At 38.7% G+C, this 21,198-nt stretch overlaps 1 protein-coding gene and 1 non-coding gene across 2 annotated transcripts in view; both read right to left on the bottom strand.

Moving 5' to 3' along the window:
- Positions 1-21,198, bottom strand: part of Babam2 (BRISC and BRCA1 A complex member 2) — a gene marked incomplete at its 5' end in the record, with an annotated part of 408,743 nt that overhangs the window by 282,256 nt on the left and 105,289 nt on the right. Inside the window, 2 exon segments of the mRNA XM_008828413.2 lie at positions 2,582-2,656; positions 16,306-16,500. Of these exon segments, the coding sequence (XP_008826635.2) occupies positions 2,582-2,656; positions 16,306-16,500 (270 nt within the window).
- On the bottom strand, positions 7,328-7,431 carry LOC115069498. Its single transcript, XR_003848761.1, has one exon. It is a non-coding gene; the product is annotated as a U6 spliceosomal RNA (small nuclear RNA).

The following is a 21,198-nucleotide window of genomic DNA, read 5'->3' as shown; positions in this document are numbered from 1 at the left end:
AGATTTTTACATGTCCCATTTGGTTTACATAAAGTTTGTGCTGAATTTCTATCACCTGCAATAAAGATTAATGAATATAGAATTTTTTTTCTACTGAGTTTTCACACAGGTGATTTATCTGTCCAAGCCCTGAACTTAGCTCAGCCAAAAATAAATTCAGAGTCTTAAGGCAGGCTTCATTTTCAGGATAAATCACTTTAAATTTACTTCACCCTGTGTAAGAACAATATATACTCATGAAGCAAAATCATATCATTGAATATTCATTAATTTTTTTATTTTAACATCAAAGAATCCCATTAGTAAGTAAAAGTGGTATAATGAATTTAGGAGCGGATGGAGAGTTACTATGGTGCAATGACATTCCACTGCAGCAAATCAACAGATGCTTGCTGTAGTCAGACTCCATATATATATACTCTCAGTATATAAAAGTTCTACTTTACCATTTAATTGCTAGGCAAAGTGAGGTAACTTGCTTTAATTCTAACAAAGAGTACCCTCCCTAACCCTAAGAATTGGATAAGTTCATTTTATTTTTGTACTTATGCCAATAATTACAGGCCTAGCAATTAGGGAGACAGCATCCAAAACCTAGTAACATGCCAAGGAGTTCCTACTTCAAACATTCTCTAAAAAGCATAGGCAAATGTTCCGAGGTTCTGATATAACAGGTCTGAAAAGTCACAACATGTACTCTGCACTGTGCATGGCATGTTGTGGGGTTGTATTTGTTTGTTTGCTCTGTGTGGACTTCATTCATTTGTTTTGTCAGTGTTTTGGGTCACACAAGCTTTCTCCTTTTTTGCCCTTGTTTTCCCTTCTTTGCATGAGCTGAAGATCCAGAAAGACACACGGGCATTTTATCTATAGGAGAGAAATTACTTTGTAGTAATTTGGGGAGGAAATAAAAAACTTCACAATTTGGGTTAATATGGTCCACTGTTCTTTTATTTGACTGGAAATGAAACTCCAAGTATAACAAAATAAGAATTTTTAAAACAGAGAATACATGAATTTAGAATCAAAGAGGAAAAATATTAGCTTAGCTTTCACCTACATGAGCACTGACAAGATTAATATCAGGTAGAAAAACTACCCAAAGGACAAGGTCCAACAAATCAAAAGTACATTAGCTAAATTTTGGTTAAATGTGATCATATGTGTTATCATATACACTGTTGAATTTGGTTTAAACTGAGCTGAAGGAGAGATATATGGAGTATAAGAACGAAGCCACTGAGCATGTGTTTGAAGAGTTTCTAAGGAGACTGCCTGCTGCAATAATAGAATACAATGATTACTGCAAACAAGTTAACTCAGCATGGTAATGATGGAGATAATGGGTTTATTTCCCACCACAAGGTTATAGAGAAACTGATATAAAATGCTGACCTCAAGTCTCTCTTGAACTTCACAACAACTGGATATAGAGTAGAAAACTAGTCAAGTAGAAACCAAAAATAAAATTTAATTAGCCAAAAAAATTTATTTAGAGGAAAAGAAAATATTTTTTGTCTTAATAGGAATGAGTAGCTAGGTATAGTAACACACACAATAATCCCAGCACTAGAGAGGCAGAGGCAAGCAGATCTCCGTATGAGGTCAGCCGTGAGTTCCAGGCCAGCCAGGGCTGCATAGTGAGACCTGTCTCCAAAGAGCAAACAAACCAGAGAACTAAAGGATTTTTAACTTACCCGGTCTTCCCTATGGTTTCAGTCTATATTCTACCAAAACAGACTTCCAACCACCATCAAGAGCATATCTAACATTATTAATCTCTGTAACGTCCAGGGAAAGTTGGACATGGATTCTGTCTTCTCTCAGTAGTTATAAATACAATCAGCTCTCTGAACAACATCAAATTAAGAAGGCACAAATTTTCGCCACAAGTTGAAACAAGGGCTGAGGGCAGTTAGCCAAATGTTAAATCATAAACGAAATACTTATCTGAGATGAACCTGGGCCTCTGGCTTAGAAGAGTTTCCTTTCAGAACCTGCTCTTTGGTCTACTTGGGTTCCCTCACTAACCATGGCCCTGTCTTTTGGAGCCTACCTTTTCTCTGCAAAGCATTTATGAATCCCTCCTCCAAAGAGCCACTCCCCAGGTCTCCATCTCATTTTAAAGAATGCCACATACACAGATCTAACTAGATTATGAATCTCTGGGATGGTCCAACTTTGAAGGTGCCTGAGTTAAACTGTTGACATAAAGAAGACAAAATGCCCTTCAGTAGGCATAGTTAATATGCAATCCTACTTAAAGACAGAATGCAGTAGACAACTTCTATAAATCTTTCATCTCAATAAAATTATCAAACAAAAGTGATTTCCCAGGCACTTATATTATTAATTTTACCTGATATGAAAAACTCATGTCTAAAGTTTAAAGATTAGAGTTTTGAGGTTAGTACTTTAACTAAAGGAAACAAAATAACTCAATGAATTTTCATGTATTAAACACTTTTAGTAGAATTTATCATCTGAACAAAATGTGGATAAGCCAGTTATACAAATATTGAGTTAAATGACTAATTTAAAATTTATTTATATTTTCTCACTGATAATCACATATTTTTACCTTGAGAAGGTATGTGGGAATATTGCTGAAATCCACTGGCAACTTCAATAAGAAACGAGCTGAAAATTCACCAGTCTGTAGGAAAAAAACCACGATATAATAGGATTAAAATAGAAAATAGACTGAGAAGTAATCATTAAGACAAAGGAAGCAAATTCAACCTTTTCAATATGTAGCAATCTTCAATTTGGGTTTCCTAACATAGAGCAAGAAAATAAAGCTGGAAAACTCAAAAAGGATAAAAAAGAATTCTTAAATTATTAAGGAACAGAATTTTAATTTCAAAAATCTTCATTTTGATACATGATAAAATAATATAGTTTTGTTTCCTTAAAGTATGGAAATTAATGATTTTTTAAAATTCAAACAATAAAACGAGACCTACCCTTTAGACTCATTTGCATTTAGGCCACTTCAGTCATTCTGTAACTTAGCATGCCATATGTTTCTACCCATTACAGTATGTCTGGAAGCACTTACAAAGGCCAAATGTAAAGCAATACATTAATGAACACCCAGATAAGTTTCTAATCTCTTGAAAGTTCATTAATATCATTATATCAATTAATGTTTTTCAGTAATTCCATCCATAAAGTAATCTATGTAAGAAAGAAAGGTTTGGAGATTTAAAAACACTTATTATAAATTATAGTTCATATTTATTTATTTTTATTGTATGAGTGTTTTGTGAACATGCAAGTGCACCCATGTTGTGTAATGCTTTTAGAGGCCAGAAGAGGGCATTGTATCCCCTGGAACTGGAGTTACGCATGGTTGTTAGCTGCCATGTGAGTGCTGAGACCCAAACCTGGGTCCTCTGCAAGAGCAGCCAAGTGTTCTTAACCACTGAGCCATCTCTCCAACCCCCATTTATTTATTTTGAGACAAGGTCTCTTTCTATGTAACCCTGGCTGTCCTAGAACTTACTGTGTAGACCAGGCTAGCCTTGAATGCACAGAAATTTGCCTGAATGCTGGGATAAAAAAATTATATCTCTCTCTCTCTCTCTCTCTCTCTCTCTCTCTCTCTCTCTCTCTGCCTCATATATGCTAACCAAGCAAGCAGGTTTTAAAAAATATTTTATTTATTATTTTTATGTGTATGCATGTATTGCCTGCATGTATGTAAGTGCACCAGTGTTGTGCAATGCCCACAGAAATCAGAAGAGGGCATCAGATACCCTGGAACTGGAGTTATGAACAGTTGTTAGCTGCCATGTGGGTTCTCAGATTTGAACTGGGGTCTTCTACAAGAACAGCCAGTGTTCTTAACCTCTGAGTCATCTCTCCAGCCCAGGCAAGCACTTTTTGTAGTGATTATGTAGTGACCTAGGGATTCCAAAGACCCTCTTTCAAAGGCTGAAAAGCTATGTGTTGAGCTGGTGGGATTCAGGGTCTTCTACCTTCTGTCACTGCAAGCATGTAGCTCAGCTGGGGATTCTGACATAGTAAATTTCAACATGACATGCTTGACTAAAGAACACAAGGATGTTCCAAAACTACTCTAAAGAATGGCTCTCTATCCTTTCACACTGTGATAACCTCAGTGCTCCCAGTATCTTCTCTGCCTTCCAACCCTTTAAAAATTCAATCACTAAATTCCCAAATCACAGTTTTAAGCATAGCAAAACAGTTCCAAATAATTTGTAGGGATAAGCGGATAAGCCACACACAAGTCATGCACACCTTTTACAGATGATTCCACAGGTGTCACCACTCCCTTCTACAAATACACTAGTAATTGGCTCAGGGTTCTGGACCTCATTAAAATACTATGACTTAAAATTTTGAAAATGGAGACAGAAACATAAGTGTTGAGCTCAAAAATAATAATAACTAAACCTCTGCTGAGTTCAGTTTGTTTTGCCACTTACAACATCTTTTAACTTGCATCAACTTCCAGCTAAGGATGAAACATTTCTCCATCACCACAAGCCTAACCTTGAGATAGAAAAGGGAGAAACATAGGCTGGGTGTGGTAGTGCACACCTTTAATCCAAGCACTTGGGAGGCAGAGGCAGGTAGAGCTCTGTGAGTTCAAAGCCAGCCTGGTCTACATAGTAAGTTCCAGGCCAGCTGGGGCTACAGGGACACCCTGTCTAGAAACGAAAAAAGAAAACGGAGAAGCAAGCAGTAGCACAACTCAAAGCTGAGTCATGTGAGATAGACAAAAATGCTGTATACCAGGAATCCCAATGGTGAGATACAGGCCTGATTCTCACAGCCACTCACAAACCAGCACTGGGGAGAATATTAAAGGGTCACATGTGATCTATAAACAGTTCATTGCGGCTGGTGAAAGGCCGATGAGCTCCTAGTAGAACTCTTCCCTTCCGTTACAATCTAAGATCTCCAGAAGACATGGAGAAGTTCTGGTGTTAGATTTAGCTCCCAGAAGACTCTAAAGCTAACACACCCACATGGTTCTTTAGATCAAGACATAGCTGGGACTCTTGGAGGAAGGGGGATCATACTTTGAAGGAAGGAAGTATAGTGCTAACATCTAATTGTATGGTGTTAAATGGAAGTTTATAAGAAACCCCCTGGGAGTTGCCAGGGTAGAAACAAAACAGAAAAGTCTTCCCTGGGTTGTGTATAGTGCTCAACAAAGAATTGGTGTTCCCCAAAACTGGTCCTCCTTTCTTTCTGCTACCACATCAGTGTTGCTTCTCTACTCACTCCCATGAGCATGCAAGCATCATTTCAACATGAGTCTTCTTTGATTCACCTCCTTCTCTAGCTCCCATCTCATATATGTCCTACATTACAAAATCATCCATATTTGAGGTCTCCATTTCCTCTTTTGTCTTTCTCTCTAGTCAGCCTTTCTTGCCCACCACTGCACCAAAGAAGCTCTCACAAGATCACCAAGGACTTTCCCTTGCCAAACCCAATGGTCACTTCTGTCTTCACCTTAGTGTTACATCAGCAGCACTTTAGCAGGGCTGATCCCATGTTTCCTGGAACATGATTTACTTGGCTTCTAGAATCCCCATTCCAGATCTTCTCCACTCTATTTGTGACCCCCCCCCCAAGACTACTCTCCTCAGCCCTGAAACACTGAAGTATATGATGTACCTGGTTTAACTCTAAGGCCTCTTTTCTATACTACATTCTCCAGCATATCTCATAGAGCCTCATGACTTTAAATAACATTTATATGCCAATGGCTCCCAAATGTTCTATCTCCATTCCAGATGCTTTCCTAATTCAAAGTTCATTTATCCAATACCATAAAAAGTCCAGATTTTGTGCGCTTTTCCTCAATATTTATTCCTCATTGCAGTACAGGGAAATTCTACTCTATCATCCTGTTAGATCAAAAAATTCCACAATCATCCCCCCTTTCTACCCTTCTTTCTCACCCTACAATCAAAGAAAAAAAACAAATACTATTGATTCCACCTATGAAAAAAATCCTGAGTCCAGCCACTTCTCCCCTCCACTATCACATGGCCAGAGCTACCATTATCTCTAGGCTGGACAACTGCAGTTTCCTTGACTACTTCCCACCTTTTTCAGCTGCTATTTATTTCCTTCCCAACAACAAAGTGATTCTCTCAACACACTGGTCAGATCATGATGTTCATTGTTTAAAATCCTCAAACTATGGAAATTCATGTCCTTTACATAGTAAGCAAACAAAGGAGCAATTGAGCAATGATGTAATAGAAGTGAGGAAGCAAAATGTCCACAACATCAAGCATGGAAGAGTCGATGCAGGACTCTGCCTATGTGCTTGGGGCAGAGCAAGAAGTTCAATTACTAGAGGAAATCAGCAGGAACACCGATCAAAGGACCCAAGAAACTCTTCTCCACAGGTGGGAAATTTCTAATTTATGGGATGCACAATACTCCATAAAATCAATGAACACTAATATGGTTACTACAAGTATAGAACATCTGTTAAGTCATCTGAGCAGATACCAAGAAAAAACTTTAAAAAGTACCAAGGGATTCCAAGAAATTGGGGGAAAGAGTCGAAGAGGTAAGAAACGTACTTCATTTCTTTTTCATTTTCAATGAAAAATTTATCGTTACCTATCAGTTATTAAACAGCCATTTCTACCTATTAATGCAAAATGTTAATCTGTAGATTAAAATGGTAATTTCAAGACCTTTAGTTTGTTAAACCAGATGGCTTGTGCATATATGTATACATTTGTATACACGTATACATAATTGAAAAAAAGAACAAAATGGAAATGTGGGATTTTAAAAGTTATAAGAACTTTTATCCATATAAGGTGAAAGAAAAAAATAATTATTACATATTTAGCACTTGGACTCATCTGAACTGCTAGTTATTTTAGTCCACAACTACATTTTAGCTTTCTTGCCCTGTTTTAGTTTGTACAATATGTTTTCATTCTACCAGCTATTTTAGACCAAACATTTTTTTAAAAACTCTCCAATGATTTCCTACTTTACCCTTTCTCAAAATGTTAATCCTAGAACTAATATAAATTTGTGTCTGTTGGCAAGGAATTGATTCAAACAACTAAAGAAATGATAAAAGAAATGTTGGTCCCAGTACCAATATAAATTTGAGTTTATCAGCGATGGGCTAATGGAAGAAAATAAAGTCAGAAAAAAAGAAACTTATGACAAGGGAATTTGTTCTACTGGGAAACAGAAAAAGTTATTTACGATCCCCAACTTCCAAGCCTACCATACTTTCATTTCTAAAAAATATTTTATCAGCACATATTAATTATCCAAACTAATGGGTTTCACTGTGGCATTTAAAAATATGGAATGCTTCTTGAATTCGCACGCCATCCTTGTGCAGGAGCCATACTAATCTTCCAGTAGCTCCACCTTCACTACATGTGCTGCCAGATCCAGCACCTACTGTACTCTCTTTATTTGTCCTTGAAGGAGTAAAGAAAACTCAGGCTGGAGATGTAGTTCAGTGGCAAGGAGTTTTCCTAAAATGTAGAAGGCCCGGGTTCAACTCCCAGAATCACAAAAACATACTAAAGACAAAAAAGAATGAAGAGAATTCAACACTCTTCTCTAGAGCACTGGAAATGCTGGGAACTAAGGCTCAAGAATTGAGTTTTCAGCAGTCACTGACTCTCTTTATGATCTGTAAACTAATCTTCCTTTGTCAAACTCACCAAATGGCAGTTTAAAGCACATCTTCATGTTCAACTGAAATTACTAACACTCAACTCACAGGAGGAAAGGACAAGTTAAAAAAAAAATCCTTGTTCTACCTTAGACAATCACTGTGTGTGTCTTTATATTTGAATTTCTAACAGTTATTCAAGCAATTTAGAGTCACTTTGTTGTATGGTTGAAGAATAATTCTACAGCAATCTTTCCATAAGCTGTAAATGAGACATTTAGATGCAGCCAAGTAAACAGAATCATTGGTATTTTTTTGCCAGCACTTGGTCAAATCTTCTTTTGGAAAGATGCAGAAAATTACCTGACCTACAACTGTGAAAATATCAGTGTTTCTGCCAATTGTCTTAATGGCATTCTCCCCAACATTAGCCATAAATATGGGTATGCTTCTCGCTTTGACTTAGAGTTTGTTGGCAAGCAGATTTCAACTGACAAAATCTAGGCCTGAGCTTTTCTCCTCAGTTTCAGCCGTGCAGAGTTCTCTTCTTCTTTGGGAAGTGACAGGCAGAAATCTTGTGCTGTTGTTACTGGAGATCCTCCTTCCTTTCTTAGAGACATTTCTCTTGTCAACAAACAAGCTTTCATCTGAAATTGACTGCTACCACTCAGAAAAGATAAAGGTTAGGAAACTGCAAAGGGTGACTCTAACTTGATCTGGGTGACAATCTGGTAAGGGTGACTCTTCAAAATGACAATAAGCCTAAAGTGTGCAGATTGTTCCTTGGCAAGTATATAAACATACAATTCATGTAAAGAAAAGCCAAAGATAGTGTAATTAGAATATCATACTCTAAAAATGTTTTAAGCTATATTATTTATCCTCAAAATCATGTTCAATAGATATAACTTTTTTATTTTATTATTTTTATTTTATGTGTATGCCTACATTGCCTGCATGTAGGTAAGTGCACTCATGTAGTGCAGTGCCCGCAGAAGTCAGAATAGGCTGTCAGATCTCCGAGACTGGAGTTATGGACAGTTGTTAGCTGCCATGTGGGTGCTGGGATTCGAACCCGGGTCTTCTGCAAGAACAACCAGTGTTCTTAACCGCTGAGCCATCTCTCCAGCCCCTAAATATAACTCTTTTATATCTATTTTTAAACTGGGAAAACAGAAGCCAAAAGAGTCAATCTTGTTACTGAGAAAGTAACAAGAACCATGGAGAAGAAGAGCCATGGTGCTCAACCTCAAGACCCAAGATGCATCACTCACTCTTGGCTATGAATTAAGAGTCTAAAATGGGTCAGAATGAGCTTGGAGAGATGACTCGTCAGGTAAGAGCCCTCTTCTGACTTCCATGGATGCACGCACACACACACACACACACACACACACACACACACACACACGCACATGCCATCTTTTTGAACTCAGTTGTGCCTACTTGCCTAAGATCAGCACAGTTGGATTCGTTGACATTCTCACCTCCTTATAGAAGGGAGAGGCATAAGACCTTCACCTGAGAGTCCAGCCATACTTCCCAGCCCATGATTAGTGATTAGTCTCTAATTTCACATGGTCTGGGGGAGGGGCCAGAGAATATAGGCTGGGGAAGAGTAGAGGAGGTGCTCTCTTGCCATTTTGTATAACTATGGGAAAGCCACCATCCATGCTTGGACGAAGACTTTCTGGTGTGGCCTTACATGGGGAACACCCACACTCCTATAAGTAAATCCTTACCTTTTGCTCTGTAAGTAAGCCCAATAAACTCACTGGTTCCCCAGAGTGCAGTTTAGTGAAATTGTATTTCAGTTTGTCATTGGGGACCAAGGGAGGAGGGAGTAAGTGCTGTTTATATATATGTACACATACCCAATGAATTTTAGCAACATGCTCTGAGAGGAAATGTCAAGAAGACATGACTCATATAGAGTTTAGAGCTCATTTCTTTTAGGAAACCTGAAACAACAAGTCAAAAGAGTTCATGGAAGCCAGACATGGTGTTACCTGTCTGTAATTCCAGCTACCTGGGAGGATGCAGCATGAAGGTGACAAATTTTAAGGTGTCCTTAGGCTTCCCAGAGAGTTCAAGACCAGCTTTGGAAAACCAGCAAGATCTTGTCTCAAAATAAATTTTTAAAAAGAGTTTGCATCAGGCAAGGTGGCATAGGGGGAACAGGCCAGGTGGCGGGGGTTGAGGGCACTTGCATACAAGCCTGACAACCCGAGTTTGATCCCTGGAATGCACATAGAGGTGGAAGGAGAAAACTGATGCCACACAAAGTTGCCTCTTCACATGCATACCACGGACTCATACCCCCCCACATCATATAGACACACAATAATAAGTTTTTTAAAAAACAAGAAAAGAGCCTCTATCATAGGTTTATCTATCTTAAATAACACTCAACTTCCAAGAGTTCCATGTAATTAAAAACAAACAATTCTGGTCAATTCCTGGGACTATACTTACTGCCCTCCCTGACACTACACACTTATCAAAGGGTTACATCCCCAAGTCAATGTGTAAGCCCAAGTCAAATGAAATTACTGAACAGCTCAATGAAAGAGGCCCAGCTATATGTGGCTTACTGACATCAGCAGAGCATCTAACACCCCTGGCCCACAGGGCAAGGCCATATAGTCCCAAACCCTCCAGATATGTTTTTCTTCTCAGTATTCACACTCTTAATCTCCAACTATTCTAGAGGAATTATGTCCAAAAGCACAAATGCCAGTCACATATGTAATTTCTCATAGCCACTATTTAACACAGCAAAATGAAAGAGGTGAAATAAGCAGTTAAAACATACCCACAATTATCTAAAATACTAGAATTTCTACTTGGGATCAAAATAAAAAAAATTATTCAGGTTAGTGGGGTTTTTTTAATACTTTATTTATTATTTTTTATTTTTATTTTATGTGTATGCATGTATTGCCTACATGTAGGTAAGTGCACCCGTGTCGTGCAAGGCCCACAGAGGACAGAAGTGGCTGTTGGATCCCCTGGAGCTGGAGTTTCGGACAGTTGTTAGCTGCCATCTGGGTGTTGGGATTCAAACCCAGATCTTCTGCAAGAACAAGAAGTGTTCTTAACCGCTGACCCATCTCTCCAGCCCCCCAGGTTAGTGTTTTTATGCTTTGTTTTGCATTTCAATTCTTCAAGCTCCATGTATACTTTACATGTACACACAGGCCTGGCCACATGTGGAGTGTTCAATAGTCACAGGTATGGCTGGAGGCTTCTGTGGTATATAGCATAGTTCTAGATACTTTATTATTTATTAATATTTTAGGTCAGGAAACAAAGAAATAGGCCCCATCATGGCATCTTCATTCACATGTGCCATTATCCTCAGTCCTAATTTATCTCCTCCCCTAGTGCCCGCCCTCCCCTGTGTTGCCTGCCCCCTCCAGCTGGTTCTTTTGCTTCCCTTATAGACTCCTTTTGCTTTCTTACCACATTACATTACCCTCTGTATCCCCTACATTTTTAAGAATTCTTGTTCCTCTCTATGATCCCCTTTCTAGTTTCATGACCCTCAAACACACACAGACACACACACCATGTACACCCACCCTGCCTCAATATACAAGGTGGAGAGCAATTGATGAAGACATCCCACATCAACCTCTGTCTTCCACATGCATACGAACACACATGTTCATACACTCATACATGCATGCCACATACATAGGCAAAAGGAAAAGGTTGGGGAGAGGGAAAAACAAGAAAAAAAAGAGTAAAATAAATTTATGATGGTAGTTTGTTGGCTATCCGGTTGTTTCAACTGACTACTGCATTGCTGTTTAAAAGTCTGAAAACATCTACTCAAAGATATGAAGTAATATAAAACCTTCAAGATGTCTTTTCTTATTAGTCATCTAGGATGTTTCTGTTTCTGGATGATTTCTCAAAGAAATGTCTCTGAGTACCCACCAGTTCCTCCCCATGACCCTCCTCAAAGCATGCAGGCTAGCCAGTATCGTGATCTTAGCCAGGGAGCCCCATTCTGCACTACTGACCTCTACAACTATGAAATAATGCTTCTGGGTTGTCTCAAGCTACCTAGATCACAGTAATTTTTATAGCAACAATAGCAAACTAATACAGTCTTTGATTTAAAACATTTTGGATCAAAATCAAGGTTGTTTGTGTCTTGCAGGGTCCTGTGTGGATCTTCCAGATTCCTGGTCTGGAGCTGGTTCCATTAGCAATGGTCCTTTAGCATATTCCTAGCCCTGGTGCCAAGCTCTCATTTGTTTGTCCCTCAGGATTCACCTTCATACACTAGCTCTTACTGGTTCTATTATCTCAGCTCCCAGTCCTACAAGTCATGAGGCCTCATCTCCTGTAAGCTTAACATTTGACTGTCTACCTAGCCTTGAGTCTCAAGGTTTTATTGTTTTACTTGACTTAATATTTACAAATTACTCAGTATTAAATACCAAAATTACTTAAATATTAAAATAAACTAGGATATAGCATTATACTTTATATAGTTTATGTTCATTTATATATGCTATATATAGCATTATACCGTGTATTTTGCCAATAAAGGAAAGTCAGTAACATTTCTTAAAATATTTTATTTATTATTTTTATGTTTATGTTTATGAGTGTACTGCCTGTATCTGTGTAAATGCATGCAGCTTGTGCAATACCCGTGGAGGTCAGAAGAGGGCATCAGATCCTCTGGAACTGGAGTTATGGATAGCCGCCATGTGGGTGGTGGGAACCAAACCTAGATCCTCTACAAGAACAGCCCGTGTTTTTAACCTCTGAGTCATCTCTCCAGCCCCAAAAAGTCAGTAACATTAAGCACAAAGATTTCAAAATACTACCAATACAAATTATCTCCTTTAAATGGATTTGAACTTCAACATTTAGATGAAGAATAACTCAAAAAATTGTAAAAATTCTTCAGTCACAAAATGTGCCATAAAACGAAATTATATTTAAATTCAGGCTTGATATTAAAAGAGGGGTAGGAGAGGTAGCTCAGTTGCCAAAGTGCTTGCAATTTAATCCTCAGAACCAAAATAAAAAAGTAAATATGCACAGGAATACAAAGTGTTTGTAATCCCAGTGCTGGGGAGGAAGAGACAAGCAGATACCTGGGGCTTAATAGCCAGCCAGCCTAGTCTAGTTGGTGAATTCCAGGCCAGTGAGAGACCCTGTTTCAAAAAACAGCACTTGAGAGCAATACCCAAGTTTGTCCTCTGGCCTCTCTATGCACCCACCCACAAATACACCTGCAGACACATGAACATGCACACACACAAATGAAGGAGAACACACACAAACACACACACACACACACACACACACACACGAGTGTACACAGAGGAGAGTGAAAGGGGAAGTAAAATTCAAAAACTACAATTGGACAATCATTCCTATTCCAGCACTAAAGATAGCACAGGCTTACCAAGAAGTCATGATAAATTAACCTCACATCCTTTTGCGAGGAAAATTAAGTATATCATTTAATAAGAAAAGCTCTGGGACAGCAAATAAACTACATTCATCTTACTAGCCATGTGAATCAATACTCAATAGCTTCAAACTTTGAACTACACGCATTATTGGTAGAGATGTAAAATGCTGCATCCATTATTGAAAAAAGTATGCAACTTCCTTAACAAATTAAAAACAGAATTATCCTATAATCTGGCAACCCCAATTTTACACACACACACACACACACACACACACACACACACACACACACATTCAACCCTTGCAAGTTTTCCTCTGACCTGCATATGCACACGATGGCAAACAAGCATGCACACACAAAATAACAATAATGGAAAAAGTAAAACAGAAACAGAAAAAATCTTGAACTGTTCCATATATTTAAATAGGAAGACTTGTAACAAAAATTGAAGTAATCCAAATGTAAAACTATTAATTACATCTAAGACTTTAGAAGTTATATCCCTTAGTAAAGTGCTGAAATATTTAAGACTGGGCTAAATCTAAAAGAATGAACAAGAAAAGAATGCCTAAGCTTATTCTATACTTACCTAGAGTGTATTCATTCATTCACTCATTCAACAAATGTTTGCAGAACATCAATGATGTGATGGGCACAGTTCTGGGTGTCTGGGGTATGTCAATGAAGATGATATGAATTTTATATTCCAATAGGGAAATATAAATGAGTACAGTAGCATGGCAGGCTTCCACAAGTGTACACAGCCATATCAGCACTCACACTTACATGTATAACCCCTCCCTCGTGTTCGGGCTACATCTCATAGACAGACTAGAGCAAAAGTGATGGGATGCCATTTCCAGGAGAGCAAGTTGTGAAAGGCTTACTTCTTGCTCACGTGTTCCCTCTCAATCTCTTCTGTTTCTCTGGTTAAGCCAACTGCCATTTTATTAGAAGCCTTGTGGTGAGGCCCTATGGAGGAAGACATAAGGAACTGAGGGCAGCTTCCAGGTGCCAACTAGCACCAACCAAGCTCTCAGTTCAACAGCCCACGAAGAACTGCTGTGCCAGCAGCCACACAAATGGACCTATAATGAGTCTCTCTCCCGTGGAATCCTGAGGTGACCAAAGCACTGACCAGCACCTCAGAGCAGCCTAGGAGGAACCGTGAGTTAGCTGTTCTGCCCAGATTCCCAGCAATCTAAGGTATGATAGCAAGCATTATTAAGAGACTGAATGCTGAAATGAATATTTTATGCTCCGGCATAACTAATATATGAAAGAGATTCCTTTTTTAAAAAGGAAGAGCAAAATAAAGGTTGGGAAAGAGAATACAAAAGAGAATTTTAATTTTAAGGACAATATAATATAGACTTATTAATATTTACAATAGCATTATTCATAAGAAAAGTAAAGAAAAACTGAAATATCAATAATTAGAGACTAGACAAACAAAATGTGGTATGTCTGTCGAGTGGAATATTATTTAGCCATAAAAATAAACAGAGTTCTGGTATATGGTACAACATGAATAGATAGCAAATATATTATGCTAAATGAGATCACCAGTCATACCACCAGTCATGTATCACGAACATCCAAAATGTTCAGAATGAAAATCTACAGAAACAGAAAGTGGTTTCATGGTTACCTAGGGATACAGGTAGGAAAAGAACTAATGGTAATTAGGGGTGAGGAATCTTACTGGGGTGGCAGAACCATTCTAAACTAGATCATGGTGGCAGTTGCTCAAATCAGCCAATTTACTGAGAATCATGAAATTCTATAATTAAAACTGGTGAACTGGGGCTGGAGAGATGGCTCAGCAGTTAAGAGCACTAGCTGCTCTTGCAGAGGATCCAGGTTTGATTGCCAGCACCCACATGATGGCTCACAACCACCTGTAACTCCAGTTCCAGGAGATCTGAAGCCCTCTTCTGGCCTCTGGGGACATTGCATGCATGTGGTTCACTTGCATGTAGATAAAACAGTCATATACATAAAATAAAATAAAAATAAATATTTTTTAAAACAGGTAAATTTATTTAAAACATAATCCAAAAAAAGTTGGTCTTTTTAAAAATCGGGGCAGTTCATAGAACACCACAGAAAGCCTATCAGTTGACAGTATATTAGGGGTGTTAGTCATGTTACTCTCAGAGGAAACAACCAGGCAACATAAATTTAAGCCAAGAGCCTAGGACGGGGCATGCCTGGAGGGCCCGTAGCACAGCAAGGGCCCCTGCAGCTGAAGCCTGGTATGACTGAATGCAGGAGAGGGAGTAGCAGACCCTGAAGGACAGAGGACGGCATAACAGTAACCACAGAGTTTATGTTACCACTGGAAAGATTGGGGCTTTTGCTGTAAGAGGAAAAAATATGAAATTTCTGGGCAAAGGAGGGTTATAATCTGATTTGCATTTCAAAAGGCTTATACAATGTAAGGAAATTATTTAAAAAGCAGGTATAAGCCGGGCGTGGTGGCGCATGCCTTTAATCCCAGCACTTGGGAGGCAGAGGCTGGTGGATCTTTGTGAGTTCGAGGCCAGCCTGGTCTACATAGTGAGTTCCAGGACCGCTGGGGCTACAAGGAGACCCTGTCTCAAAAAAAAAAGCAGGTATAGTCAGGCATGGTGGCCACACTTATCATTCCAGCATTCTGGAAGTAGAGATGAAAGGATTGTTCATTTGAGGCCAATCTGGGCTATGCAGCATGTTTTAGTCCACTCTGGGCTACCTAACAAGACCCTGTCTTTAAATAAAGGCAAGGGGGTGGATATACTTTGCACAGAATCAGCTGCATCTAAAGCAGTTGACCTCTCTATCTGACTAAGACCCTGGAGAAGTCACTCACTCCCTAAAAGGGAGGTGGAATTTGTCAGTACCTCACACTGGCACACCAGGCATCTGCATCAGAGCCCACTGGAGGCTTAGAACACAGGCAACCTCAGGCTCTCTCCCTGACATCTGAATATAGGAGACTGAGAATGGGACTGAATTTGACACTTTCCGGATATTTTTTTTACAAACAATAAACTACATACTCATTAAAGTCCTTCACCCTCTAAATTGTGAGGAAGTATACTGGCGACCTATACCATGTCTATCTAAAGAAATCACTACAGCTTCATAAATGGACATCTTGTTTTCTTTTTAATTTCATTACAGATGAAGTAACTTTCCCCCATCTCTAAACACTTACCCAGTTGTTTTTCTTCCCAGCATAAATTTCCATGTTCTCTCCATACTGTGGCTCTTCCAGGAGCGTCTGGTACTCAAACATGAGGCGTGAGCTCTCACGGAGGCGGCTGCATTGAAACTGGTGGTACTGCTGCACAAGTTCCCTCACCACGAGCAAGAGGCACTCAGGGTTTGAAGGATTCCAGGAGGCAAGGTTCTGCAAAGTCAAAATAAGGATCTGTGAGAAATAATTTTCATACAAATCCCTCGTCATAACCTCACATCAAAGAAGAGGAAAGAAGCAATAAAAGTCTAAGCAACATATTATTCCTGATGGGCGATGAACTCAGAGACAAGGCAGAAAATGAACAGTAAAGTGGAGCAGTAGAAAAATAAGATATCTAAATCACCTAAAAGACTAGGACTTCAGCCCTGAACACTGGATTTGCTGTTCTTTTATAATTTTATTTTATTTTTTGCAATCACCAACTAAACTAACATTATATGTAAAAGTAACTGAATTTGACATCCACAGATCATCTGCATCTGTAACACCAGACGTAAACAAACACTACAAACAACAGAACTTCACAGAAATATAAACACAATAATGCTTCAATCTAGAAAAAGAGAGAAATGGAGTAGACAGAAGGAGAAATACAACTAGGAAATGTAAGGTTTGGAGAAGAACACAAAAAAGAAGGAAATGAGAGATCTGGTAAGTGTACAGAACTCGTTCTTCCTTTCTGTAGTATGTACTGAGTGTTGATACCTGTTATGCATCAGCCACTGGCCTGGGCTGAAGAAAACAAGCCAAGTCTTTTCTACACCGAGACTTTAGCAGTGAAGGCTATAATGACTGTTCGTACAGTTGATGCTACTGCCTTCCTTGATTAATGCCAAGATATCAGTGCTGCCACCAATGCTTCTGCAGTGTAAGTGGGAACATCAGCACAATGAAAGGAGATGGAGACAACGTTTGCATATGATTCTCAAAACAGTTTGACTTCACAGATTTCTGAAGCATTCCTAGGGATCTACGGACCCACTTTTAGAACCATTGCACTACTATAGTCCCTTAAAGACAAACTAAGCATGGCATCTATCTAAAGAAAACAAACAGAAAATAACAGAACATATTCATAAAAAGGAAACTTTAGGGTTGGAGAGATGGCTCAGTGGTTAAGAGCACTGGCTGCTCTTGCAGAGGATCTGGGTTTGGTTCCCAGCACCCACATGGTGGCTAACAACCATCTGCAACTCCAGTTCCAGGGTATGTTATGCCCTCTTCTGACCTCCATGAGCATTTCATGACACAGGTGTACTTACATACATGCAGGTTTTACATTCATACATATAAAATAGAAATAATAAGTAAAATATTTTTTAAAGAAAAGACCAATACCCTCCACATCCATGGTTTCAACATTCACAGACTGAACCAATTGCAGATTCAAAACATTTAAAGGGAAAAAAATTTCGTCTGTCCCAAAGTGGTAGTTTTCCTTGTCCGTTGTTCTCTAAACAATAGAACATAATTATTTACATAGTATTCCTATTATGTCAGGTATTCTAAGCAATTCAAAGATAATGTGAGCAGATTACTACAAATACCACACCATGTGGAGCACTAGCATATTTTGATATCCATGGCATCTCTTGGAACCAATTCCCCACATATACCCAGGGGCAATGGTACTTTGCTCTACAGCATATGTTTGTTGATTTATAAGAGCTGAATGACAGTGGAGAAGGTACTAGGCATTTCTTCATTGATAGGAAGGAAAGGCCTAAAGAGATGCTCATATAAACACTTGGCAAGCAGAAAAAAAGCAAGCACTTGAGCATCACACATTGAATATGAGGAAATCTGGATCTAAAAGTGATTTGGTCAGAAGAGCACAAAGTCCTCCACAGCAAGCCTCTTGATCTTGACAGCCTGAAATTCCTTCTGAGCTATTCAAAAACTCCTTCAAAATATAACAGGGTATAAGAACATAGGACAGAACTGAAAATGGATCATTATATAGCTTGCTATGTGTTTCCTTCAGAGATCATTAAACATTTATAAATAGGAAAGATGATTTTCTACTTCTTGGTCAAGTATTCTTTCCCAGCCCTTCCTGTGCAACTAGAGCAAAAAGAAAAGCCTTTTAGTTACCTTAAGTTATATTTTTAAAATCCTACCCTTCTCTTCAGTGTTTGGCAAGCTTCAAGCCTACACACACACACACACACACACACACACACACACACATGCACACACAAATCACAATCACAAACACAAAAACATATCTGGCAAACATTTCTTTCCAATTTAAATTCATTTCAAGTGATTCAACCTAATTGTTAAATGAACAGTATAGACATGCCAACCAATACCTCTTTTCTTTTAAAACACAATCTCCCAATACCTAGAAATGCCTCTGACCTTGTTGGCAGTTCAAGCACACCTTTCTGAAAAACACTCCTATCAAGGCAGGCTAAGATATGCTTAACAAGATAAAAATTCTTCTCCTGGGGCTAGACAGATGGCTATGCAGTTAAGAGCACTTACTGCTCTTACAGAGGACCCAGGTTCAGTTCCCAGCACCCACATAGCAGATTCCAACTGCCAGTAACTCCAGTTTCAAAGGATGTGACACTTTCTTCTGGCCTCCATGGGCTCCTGCATGCATATGGTATATGTCAGCTCACATAGGCTCACACACACATACACATTAATGAAAAAAATATTTTTTAATTTAAACTTCCTCTCCTATGGCTACATAACCACTTTTATTAAGTAATGTGTTGCTTGAATCACTTTATCTTAAAGGGTAAATGGAAAACACAAAACATTTTAGTCACTCTTTAAAACTAAGTTTCCTGAAGACCAAGACATATTTCTAAAAACCAGTCTAGACTACAGAACACTAGACTTTCTATTCTCTTGAGCAGGAAATGCAGAAAAATGCCCTAAGTTTCTTTAGGGAAGGAAGCAGCAGCATAAATGATCAGGACTCCTTACAAAGAAGGGAATAATCAATGTATCTCCACTCACAAGGCTCTTACTCTAGTTGTTTTTTGGGGTTTTGTTTTGTTTTGTTTTGTTTTTTTTCTGATACATGAAGGAAGACATCTGAAATGAGGATTGCCACAAAGAGGAGGCACAGGACACAACATACTAACAAAGCAATGAGATTAGGAAAGAGATTCCAAAACGAGAAATCAAAAAATTCAATGGGAGGAAGTGATCAAATAAAACCAAAGAAAATAGCCAAAGTATTAGCTAGTAGTTTATAACAGAAAGTTAACTCATTCTCACTAAAATACATGTGAAGCAACTCAGAGAAAGGGTTATGTCAGTTCTTTAGAGACAAGGTAACTAGTGAGTTGAATAACTACTGATTCAAGTATAGAGAACAAGATTGTATAGAATGTAAATCTGCCTACTTTCCCCTAGTTTAGTCCACTAAAATATTAGCTTCTAACCAGTCAGTGCATGTGTTAGCTGTCATGACCCATTTCATGGGAATGGGAATGGGAATTCTCTTTCCCTACTCTCATTCCTCCACCCCAGCTGTCTGACATGAGGGATACTCCAGCCTTTGAGAGGGATAACTCTCAACCTTCCCGTGTTTCTCTTTTATATACACTTCACCCAAATCAGTGGCCCCACAGATAGAAACAGGCCCAGTCAGTCCTCAGCTCTTTATTGGCGCTCCCTTCCATATATGAGATAATGACTCACAACATTTTCCAAGGTCAAGCTCAGCCTCAATTCAGCAGAGGTTACTCAAAACCATAGTATTAAACCATACTGAAGCAAATTCAGGCATGAAAAAGGACATCATTACTGGGAAAAGCTGGGAAACAATGTACCACTAGTTCCTACCTTTGGGGAAATTAAAGAAGAAAATATATGAGAGACCTAGAATCATCACTGTCTAATGATAAAGGGCAATGACATCTAAAAGGAAGCATTTTCTCCTACAAAAATAATTTTATGATAACACTGTCAGTTAAGAGAAGTTGGGGGGGATGAATGGTGAATACATTTAAAAAACATTGTATCCATGTATGAATTTCTCAAAGAATTTTTACATAAAAACTGTCAGTTTGCTGGGTGTGGTAGCGCATGCCTTTAATCCCAGCACTTGGGAGGCAGAGGCAGGCGGATCTCTGTGAGTTCAAGGCCAGCCTGGTCTACATAGTGAGTTCTAGGACAGCTGGGGCTACAGAGAGACCCTGTCTCAAAAAGACCAAAAAAAAAAAGAGAAAAAACTGTCAGTTTATGGGTGTTTAAATATGATTAAGAGATACTTTATGAATGCACAAAAAGTCAATAAAAATATATACATTGAAATATTTGTCAGATAATAAATGGATGAAATACAGAAATGAAGTAGAAATACAACAAAAAATTAACAAAAACATTATAAAATTAACTAAAACTTACCACAAACTTTCTAGCAAATAGGTAAGGTAAAAGGAAATATAGCCAGGGAGCAACACATGAAAAACATACAATCTTATAAGTAATCAAAGGAATGAAACTTTCCTTGTTTTCCCTTTTCAAAAACCAATTTTTCACTGAAAGAGTAATGCATGCACATGGTAAGAGAAATTTCTTTTTCAAATATCATAACAGTATACAGAACTACAGCACATCACCTTCCCAACCTTAATGATCACAAGCCCACCCTGAAAGACAATACCCTCATCCATAGAGGGACTACCCATGACACCTAAGTCTGGCTCTTCTTGGCATCCCTGCAGATCCCTGTGGCTTTGCCCATTCTGAGCTTCCTGTTCTGAGGGTGCAACAAGCCCCTGCCCAAGATCTGACTGAACTCATTACCATGACATTTACCTGATGACAGGGGTACAAGTCCACAAATTGGTTCTTGTTCCCATAAGATCCACTAGTTTG

The sequence above is a fragment of the Nannospalax galili genome, unplaced genomic scaffold (assembly GCF_000622305.1).
Source record: "Nannospalax galili isolate Female #2095 unplaced genomic scaffold, S.galili_v1.0 scaffold893, whole genome shotgun sequence".
Lineage (NCBI taxonomy): Eukaryota > Metazoa > Chordata > Mammalia > Rodentia > Spalacidae > Nannospalax > Nannospalax galili.
Note: the sequence above shows the minus strand (reverse complement) of the source record. Positions and strands in the feature narration are given on the sequence as shown.